This window comes from Cucurbita pepo, chromosome 7 (assembly GCF_057944985.1).
Source record: "Cucurbita pepo subsp. pepo isolate OVF chromosome 7, ASM5794498v1, whole genome shotgun sequence".
NCBI classification, from domain to species: domain Eukaryota; kingdom Viridiplantae; phylum Streptophyta; class Magnoliopsida; order Cucurbitales; family Cucurbitaceae; genus Cucurbita; species Cucurbita pepo.
This window is the reverse complement of record NC_141804.1, coordinates 10,760,838-10,770,982: the sequence shown is the minus strand read 5'-3', so window position 1 is coordinate 10,770,982 and position 10,145 is coordinate 10,760,838. Positions and strand designations below refer to the sequence as shown.

Genomic DNA, 10,145 nt, shown 5'->3' with positions numbered 1-10,145 from the left:
CCCAAATTTACACGTCTTTATTTTACGCTTTTCTATTTTTCGGTTTTCTCTTAGTTATATATATATATATAACGGCCCAAATCCACGGTAGATATTGTCATGTTCCTACTTTTTCAAAGCTAGGAGATATTCTCCGTTTTCCCTCCTGGGCTCCCCAGCTTTAAAACGCATACCCTTATAAAGGGTTGTCTTCTTTAGGCTTTTCCTTTCCGGCTTTAATGTTACAAGCATTTGTACGATAATGTAATAGAATAACTTAAAACAACACGAGCATAGTTTACCTGACATGAATGGTGTATTTTCAACAAAAATACAAAAAAAAAAAAAAAAAAAGATTAAATTTCTCGACCAGCATAAAACTAAGAATAAACACATATTTTTCTCGTAAATTAGAAATTATAAAATTATTGAAAGTGAAAGTGAGCTTGGTTCAACAATGATAGACGTGTACTAAACTGGGAGGAGATTCCCCATTTAGATGAAGAATAGGGGGAGTGTGGGGCTGTGGTGTCCCTCTTAATAAATATTATATTGATAAATGAAAATTTTAAAATAAGTCTATATTTTTAAAAAACGAATAATAAGCGGAAAAAAAAATTATTTATGGGAACTCGATCCCCACAAATTTCTCGTGGGTAATCTTCACTTCATTCCTAAAAATAAATGGATAAATGGGGCACGTGAACACGACGTTAGATAATCGTGCTATCTAATAAATAAATAAATAAATAAATAAATAATAATAATAATAATAATAATAAAGAAAAAAAATACAAAATATAACTTTAAATAATAATAAAAGACTTTAGCGTCACCGTCCAATGAGAACGTCGGTGATTTTAGTAAAATGAAAAGCGGGTAAGTTAAGAATTTTGAAGTTATCGCCGCCCAGCTCCGGGCGGCCATAATGAGTTGACCACAATAATTAATTTTACGTAATATGAGATTTTATTTATTTATTAGAATTATACAAAAATACTTTTTTTATTATTTAAATTTCAATTATGCCCCTCTACTTTTAAATTTTTTTATTTTTCACCCTTCAATTTTGAGCTTATTATAGAATACCATTCGTTACGTCAATTTATGTTCTTAATAGCTTTTGACTATATTAGATTTTTAAAGTCCACCGCTAGCAGATATTGTTCGTTTTAACTCGTTACGGATTGTTATTAGTCTCACAGTTTTAAAATATCTTTTAGGGAGAGGTTTCCACACTCTTATAAGAAATGTTTCGTTTCCCTCTCGAACCCGATGTGGGATCTCAATTTACCTCATTGGGTGTCCAACGTCCTCGTTGACACACCACCCGGTGACTGGCTCTTATATCATTTGTAACCTTTCAAGTCCACCGCTAGCACATATTGTCCACTTTAGCCCGTTACGTATCACAGTTAGTGTCACAGAGGTTTCATAAAGGTTTCCACGCCCTAATAAGTAATGTTTTGTTTCCCTCTTCCATTGATGTGAGATCTCACAAGTTTAATTTATATTTTCTTTTGTAGCCAACAATTTATTATCGTCCTTAAATATTTGAGTCCAAACTTTCTTGTGATTATCCCACCTAATACGATTAAGAGAGTTTAGCCTCGAAGTTTCGCACGGATTTTATCTTTAGGTCACCACCCTTTGTTATATATATGTAACGAGCCCAAAATCTACGGCTAGCAGATATTGTTCTTTTTGGACTTTCCCTTTCGAGCTTCCCTGTTGGTGACAACAAAAATTGAAGTGAAATTGAGAGGATGAGTGATTTGAATGATTGGAAAGGGAGGTCATTTTATAGGACGGGATTTCATTGCTCCCCGAGTTGGTTGGGATTTCTGTGGATGAAATTGCTTTCACCTCCTCCTTCTCCGTATCCGTAGTAACTAAATTTGTTAAACAAATTACTACTTTTTCTATCTTTAGAAATGTATCTACTAGTGTCCCTTCAACGCTCTCCCTTAAACTGAATTCTGCAGAAATCAGGACTTCACTTTATCTTCTTGATATACATCTTGGATTCTGCACATCCTCATCTTTCTTCTAAGCTTCTCGAACAATGGTTGTTTCAAGGGCTTTGTGAATAGATCTGCGATTTGTTCATCACTTCGGCAAAAGTTGAGTTCAATAATGCCTTTTTTACACAAATCACGCAAGAAATGAAATCGAATATCGATATGCTTACTCCTTCCATGCAACACAGGATTTTTAGACAACTTAATAGTTGACATATTATCACAATATATAACCGTCGTACCTGGTTGCTTCTAATTAAGAATTTCAAGCATTTTTCTTAACCAAATTGCTTGGCACGAGCATGCTGCTGTTGCCACAAATTCTGCTTCTGTAGTTAAGAGTGTTACAATAGGTTGCTTCTTTGAAGACCAGCAAATAGCTCCTGAACTCATCATGAAAATACTTCCTGAAGTACTTTTACGATCATCTATATCACCTGCATAGTCGCTATCTGTATAGCCAACCATCTTCGGAACATCTCATTTCTTGTAGAATACCCCCAAATCAAAGGTTCATCTCACATAACGAAGTATCCTTCTTGCTGCATTGAGATGTTTTTCCGTTGGATGCTCCATGTAACGACTTATCATACTAACCGCATACATGATGTCTGGTCTTGTTGAAGTTAAGTACATCAAACTTCCCACAATTTGTTTGAAGTACCTATTATCAACCTCTCAACCTTCAATATCCTTGTGCAACTTCAAACCCAATTCTCATGGAGTTCCAAATGTGCACTCATCCAATTTAAATCAGAGTTCTAAATGTGCACTCATCCAATTTAAATCTTTCAAGTAATTCTTGAGCATATTTCTTCTGAAAGATAAAGTTACCTGCGGGAGTTTGAGTAACTTCTACTCCAAGAAAATATCTCATTAAACCAAGATCTGTCATTTCAAATTTCTTCATCATGCTCTTCTTAAAAAAAATTCAAACATTTCTTCATTATTGCCAGTAAATATTAAATCATCAATATATAAGCAAATAATGAGAATGTTACCTCCCTTTTCAGTTTTCACATACAACGTATGTTCATACGGGCATTTAGTGAATCCCATCTTTTCAAAATGAGAATCAATGCGACTGTACCATGCCCTCGGAGCTTGCTTCAAACCGTACAAAGCTTTCTTCAACTTGTATACTTTTTCCTCTTTACCTTTTTGAACAAAATTTTCTGGTTGCTCCACATAAATCTCTTCTTGAAGCTCTCCATGTAGAAAGGTCGATTTCACATCAAGTTGATAAATAGGCCAAGATTTCTATGCTGCAACAGAAATAATAAGCCTGATAGTATCTTGACGTGCCATCAACTCCATACTTCTACTTGTGTCCTTTTGCAACGAGTCGCGCCTTGTACTTATCCACCTCACCATTTTCATTCAACTTGGTTTTGAAAACCCATTTTACTCCGATTGTTTTCTGCCCTCTAGGAAGATCAGTGAGCTCCCAAGTCTTGTTCTTCTCTATGGATTTGATTTCACTGTCCATAGCTTCCTTCCATTTCTTCTCTTCTTCATAGACAATTGGATCACTATCCATAAAGAATGCAAAATAAGTACTATCACTTGATTCATAGTCATCTCATAATCAACCATCCAATTTGGTCTCTTTCTTGTTCTTGGATTTCTTTAATTATAATCATGATCTTCTTCTACTTGTTCTTCTTGTTGAGCTTGTGATGAGCTCTCTCCATGCTCATAGTGAGGCTGAATAGGGGCTTCAATTTGTTCTTCTTCAAGATCTATAGGAATCTGCTGATTCACAGTGATCTTTTTTTCCCATGTCCAAGTCTTCTTTTCGTCAAAGATTACATCATGACTTACCACCACCTTCTTTGTCAAAGGATCATAGAGCTTGTACGCCTTAGAAGTCTCGCTTACTCCAAGGAACACACACTTCAAACTCTTGTCCTCAAGTTTCTTCCTTTTCTCATCAGGAATGTGTGCATATGCTATGCACCCAAAGATTCTAAAGTGGTCTACTGTAGGTTTTCTTCCGCTCCATGCTTCTTGTGAAGTCATATCTCTAACAGAAAAAGTAGGGCTCCGGTTGAGAATGTGAACGGACCACACGATAACTTCTAGCCAAAATTCCTTCGGGACTTCTCCTTTATTTAGTAAACTTTAAACCATGTTGATAATGGTCCTGTTTTTCCTTTCGGCCACACCATTTTGTTGTGGTGTATATGTTGTTGTTAACTGCCTCCTTATGCCCTTCTCTTCACAAAGTTTAATAAACTCGTTCGAGCAGAACTCTCCACCTCTGTCAGTTCTTAAAGCATTGACTCTTCTTCCAGTTTCCGTCTTCATAGTAGCACAAATTTTTTTTTTGAAGCAATCAAAGACTTCTGATTTGGCGTGCAAGAAATAAGTCCATGTTTTTTTTGACTAAAATCATCGATGAGGGTCATGAAATATTTCTTGTCACCATTTGATGTTGGAGAGATGGGGCCACATATGTCTGAATGAATCAACTCCAAAATTGCTTGAGCTCTTCTTGATTTTCCGGATGGAAAAGAATTTCTTTCATGTTTTGCTACTACACAGCTCTCGCAAATTTCTGTTGGAGGAGTAATATCTGGCAACCCAGTTACCATCTTTCTTGAAGACAACGTCTTTAATCCTTTGAAGTGTAGATGATCATACCTAAAATGCCAAAGCCAGGTGGTATCTTCTTTCTTCACCATCAAACTTTTGGCAACGATATTTAACGTCAACGAATATAGACGGTTGGTGGTCATCTTCATCTTAACAATCGATCTTCTTTTGGAGTCATAAATCTCACATTCATCATTTTGGAATGTGATCACATACCCCTTTTCTTGTAAACTGACCGATACTAAATAAGTTGGCCTTTAGGTCAGGAATGTAGAATACATTAGAAATAGACTCTACAAAGCCATTTCTAGTCTTGATATCTACGGTTCCTTTCCCCATCACTTGGAGGGTTGAATTGTTGCCAAGAGAAACCGTAGTATGAAAATTTTCATCCAAAGTTGAGAAGAATTTCTTACAACTTGTCATATGGTTGCTGCATCCGGAGTCTACAACCCATACACCTTGATCTGCAACCTTCATAACATGGAATGATATTAACAATGTTTCTTCTTCTCCTCTCCACAAAATTGGATTGATCTCTTTTCTCCTTTTGGAGCCTGGTATAGCATTCATTTTTGTAATGTCCAAGACGTCCACATCTGTAGCATTCCACCTTAGACTTGTCAAAATGCTCTTGCCTTTGTTGTCATAATCGTTTCTGACTAGATCTGCTGACCTGCCAACATCTCCACTTCTTTCTCGACTGCCTCTCCCACGACCTCTGCCTCTTCTTTGCCCTCTACCTCTAGGGCTTGAAGTTTCACCTGTTGTGGATATCTTTAAGGCTGTCATCTCCTCTATTGCACTTGTACGATTGAGTCTCTGTTCATGTACTAACAGTGAGCTTTGGAGTTCATCTATCTGCATCTCTTCGACATTGTTTGCTTCTTCGATAGAACATACAATGTAATCGAACTTTGGAGTTAGTGATCGCAAAATCTTTTCTATGACCGCAACATTCGTGATTGAATCACCATGCATCCTCATTTTACTTGCAAGACTTAACCTTGCCAATATAATCATTCACCGTTTCTCCCTTTTGCATTGGGAGAATTTCAAAGTCTCTTCTAACTGCTTGAAGTTGAGCACACTTTACTCTCGTTGAGCCTTGATACTTCCTCCTCATAGAATCCCAAATTTTCTTGGATGTCTTCTTCTGAAGCATTGTTTCCAAGATAGTCCTATCAATGGACTGAAATAAATAGTTTTTGACTTTCAGGTCCTTCAACTTCGATGCTGCCAACAGTTGCTGTAGACCAGCTGAGAGTACCTCGCCTTCATTTGGCTCTTCATAACCCGTCTCCACCATATCAAAAAACTCCTTTGATCTGAGAAAAATTTCCATCAACATCGCCCAATGATCATAGTAACCATCGAACCTCGGGATGGCGGGCTGAACGTAGCTCTCAACTTGTTTTTCTGCTGTCATTCTTGTTGCTGCAAGATTGCTCTGACACCAGTTGTTGGTGACAACAAAAATTGAACTGAAATTGAGAGGAGGAGTGATTTGAATGATTGGAAAGGGAGGTCATTTTATAGGACGGGATTTCATTGCTTCCCGGAGTTGGTTGGGATTTCTGTGATGAAATTGCTTTCACCTCCTCCGTAGTAATAAATCACTACTTTTTCTATCTTTAGAAATGTATCTACTAGTGTCCCTTCAACATTCCCGGCTTTAAAACGCGTCTGCTAGCCGAAGGTTTCCACACCCTTATAAATGGTGGTTTGTTCTCCTCCCCCAACTAATGTGGGACATCACAATCCACCCCCTTCGGGCCCAGCGTTCTCGCTTGCACTTTTTCCTTCCTCAATTGTGATGTCCTACATTGGTTGGGAGGAGAACAAACCACTATTTATAAGGGTGTGGAAACTTTCTCTGGCAGATGAGTTTTAAAGCCTTGAGGGAAGCCTGAAAGTGAAAGCCCAAAAAAGACCAAATCTGTTAGCGGTGGGTCTGTGTTGTTACAAATATATATATATAAGATAAATAATTAGTAGTAAAAAAATATTTAATATTTTTTGAAACTTTTTATAAAATTTATTATTGAAAATTTGAAAATTTATGATTAAAGCATGAAATTAATAATAATAATAATAAATAAATAAATAAATAAATAAATAATATATAAGGTGGCGCATATCATAGGCCATTTCGACTTCCGAGAACGTGGGATATAAATATGGGGAAAGAAGCAAAGCAGAGTGAGAATTTACTAATTTAGGGCTTCTTGCTCTTCAAGCTTTACTCAGAAAACTCGATTCCGACTGCAATAATGGCGGATGGAGAAGAAGCCGCACGGCGTCATTCCGCTCTCAATGACTACCGCAAGAAGCTCCTTCAGCACAAAGAACTCGACGCTAGAGTCCGATCTCGTATATCCCTCCCTTTACAATCTATGCTCCTCTTCTTTACTTTTCTCAATCCTGCTACTAGACGACTCGATGGTTCTTTGCTGATTTGAGTAATTATTTTAGTCTTTGAATCTTCTGCAATGGTGCCGATCCGAAGAATTTGAATTTTGGGCTGTTAATTCATCCCCCCACCCCCAATTTATGAATTTTGTTATTCGAAAGCCCTAGTATTTCCAAAACGCCTTGCATAGAGTTCTGGGGGAAGTGTGAGAAGATACACATGTTAAAGGAAAGAAAATTTAGAAATGATCTGTTATGAAAATACAATCACTGTGAAAATTAGAAAACGTTATGCTGGTTTCATGCTTAGCTAGGAAGTTCTGGGGAATGGGTTGTGTTCTTGACGGTTAGTTTATCAATTCCCTTTGATACATTTCTACAGTGCTTTCCTAAAGCGGTAGCGGAAGCTGAGATTATTTTACGGAAGGCCGTAAGATTATGTTTAATTTGTGTTTCCAGTGAGGGAGAATTTGCGAGGTGCAAAGAAAGAATTTAACAAGACGGAAGATGACTTGAAGTCTCTGCAAAGCGTTGGGCAGATTATTGGAGAAGTTCTCAGGCCACTCGACAATGAACGCTGTAATTCTTCTTTGTTATTACCTGTGCATTTGTTTTGAGATCAAATTCTCTCAACTTGGTTGATATTGTTGGATTATGGCTGCCTTTTCTATTTCAGTGATTGTCAAAGCAAGCAGTGGACCAAGATATGTGGTTGGATGCCGTAGTAAGGTGGATAAGGAAAAATTGACTTCTGGTACTAGAGTGGTACTTGATATGACAACACTCACCATTATGAGGGCTCTTCCACGAGAAGTAAGTTAGATTTTTCAAGGGAAAATAGAAGTTATATACTATCCTCAAATGTATGATTGCCCTAAATGTTTTGATGTGATTGTATCTGCTAGGTAGATCCAGTTGTGTATAATATGCTGCATGAAGATCCGGGTAATGTTAGCTATTCTGCTGTGGGCGGTTTGTCCGATCAGATTAGAGAATTGAGGGAGTCTATTGAGCTACCTCTCATGAATCCTGAGCTTTTCCTTAGGGTTGGCATCAAACCTCCTAAGGTACTATCTCTCTATCGCTTTGATGTAATTACCAAATTGCGGTTTTTTTGTTTACTCACGTTATTTGTTCACTTTTCACTTAAAGGGTGTGCTTCTCTATGGTCCTCCTGGTACTGGCAAGACATTGTTGGCCAGAGCAATTGCGAGTAACATAGATGCCAACTTCTTAAAGGTAGAATTTTCTCCATGTGCAGAAAGGAATTTAATATTTCCCTCTTTCCCAGCTAAATTTTAGCATCTAGCTTCTCTCTTCTCTTCGTTGAAGTATAGGTTGTATCAAGTGCCATAATTGATAAGTACATTGGAGAAAGCGCAAGGTTAATACGGGAGATGTTTGGATATGCACGTGATCACCAGGTATGTTTTTATGTGGTATGAACATCTCTTTGTATGAACTATTAAGAAAGCTGTTTCTTAGCTCATGCACCATCCCTTTTTGTGCTTAGCCCTGCATAATTTTTATGGATGAGATTGATGCCATTGGTGGGCGGAGATTCAGTGAGGGAACAAGTGCAGATCGTGAAATTCAGCGTACATTGATGGAATTACTTAATCAGCTTGATGGATTTGATCAGCTTGGCAAGGTATGTCCGGATTTTTTGTTTACTGTGTGATGATGTGATGTCATATAACTAGCTGAAATGGAAAGTATAGGGCCTTAGATCTTGTTGTCGACTGTGCTAAGACTTGATTGTTTGTCTTAGATCTTATTTGGAATTTCTTACAAACATTTTGTTTTCCGAGAGAAATATATTAAACTTGAAACTGGTAAAACTGTAGGTCAAAATGATAATGGCCACAAACCGGCCAGATGTTCTTGACCCTGCACTTCTTCGACCGGGGCGATTGGACCGCAAAATAGAGATTCCTCTGCCAAATGAGCAGTCCAGAACGGAGATTCTTAAGATTCATGCAGCTGGAATTGCCAAGCATGGCGAGATTGATTATGAAGCTGTTGTGAAGCTAGCAGAGGTAATCCTGCTAGTTCTTCTTTATTAATTTCTTTCGAGTTGTTTCCACAATCTATGGATGTTTGAAACTCTCATTTGTCCAGGGCTTTAACGGAGCCGATTTGCGAAATGTGTGCACTGAAGCTGGAATGTCAGCTATCCGTGCCGAACGTGACTATGTCATCCACGAAGATTTCATGAAGGTAATCTTATTTTGTTTTCTCCAGCACTGTATAGCATACTCTTCCTCCGTTGAAATGAGATTAAATGGAATCCTACAGAGAGAATGCTCTTTCTTCCCGTATTCACTTTTATCATCTTTTGATGTTCAGGCAGTACGAAAATTGAACGAAGCAAAGAAACTCGAGTCCAGTGCACACTACAGCGCTGATTTTGGGAAGGAGTGAAGTCATGTAATTGAACCGAAAACATTTTCAAGCACAGCACATTCCTTCCCGGCGGGAAAACTGATATTTTTCTGGTATCACTGGCGCTCATCTTTCAACTATAGGAACGTGCTTGTATCTGATCAAAAGATGGAAGCTAATGAATCTTTCAAAACAGTATGGCTGTTCTTGATCTTTTCTTTTTTCTTCCAAGCTGAGAGATGAATGTCCACTGTGATTGTCATTTACCAAACCATGATGCCTGTGTGGCTCAGTTTACTGCCTACAGTTGATTGGTAAGGTTAGTTTATGAACTGTTTTTATTTGTAATATTGCTGCTCTCAATATACAACCTGGATTTGATGAACTTGATATTGCAGGAAATTTTGTTTTGGGTAGGTGGGTAGGTGAAAATTAATTCGATTGTACTCTTAACTTAACTAGATTTGGATGTGTGTTTTCTTAAAGGAGTATAACTCACTCTTTCTGAAAGGTTTGTGGATTTTTTATTCTTTCCTCCAGATTAGATTTGAGCTCATAAAATCCTTTACGTTTGGTCTTTAAAACTTGGAAGGTTGTGTATAGCATGGAGAAAAGGAAGGGGAAAAAAAAAAAGTGAGAGGGAGTGTTCGGGAGGCCTATGGTGTACGTTGTTCGAGAGGAGGATTGTTGAGGATTATTGGAAGTGAGTCCCATATTGGTTAATTTAGTGGAAGATCATGGGCTCATAAT

General features: G+C 37.7%; 1 protein-coding gene across 2 annotated transcripts; it reads left to right on the top strand.

The window, feature by feature from the left end:
- Positions 1-6,775: 6,775 nt before the first annotated feature.
- LOC111786821 (26S proteasome regulatory subunit S10B homolog B) lies at positions 6,776-9,780 on the top strand. Of its 2 annotated transcripts, XM_087125445.1 has the most exons (10): positions 6,780-6,971; positions 7,470-7,589; positions 7,687-7,823; positions 7,916-8,077; positions 8,163-8,249; positions 8,348-8,434; positions 8,524-8,661; positions 8,858-9,049; positions 9,132-9,230; positions 9,360-9,780. In XM_087125445.1, exons 1-10 carry the CDS (start codon positions 6,872-6,874, stop codon positions 9,432-9,434), a joined length of 1,197 nt encoding a protein of 398 aa, XP_086981571.1. In that variant the 5' UTR covers positions 6,780-6,871; the 3' UTR covers positions 9,435-9,780. The 2 variants fall into 2 exon arrangements, with proteins under 2 accessions (XP_023538523.1, XP_086981571.1); XM_023682755.2 differs by having other exon boundaries at positions 6,776-6,971; positions 9,132-9,780.
- The last annotated feature ends 365 nt before the right edge of the window (positions 9,781-10,145 follow it).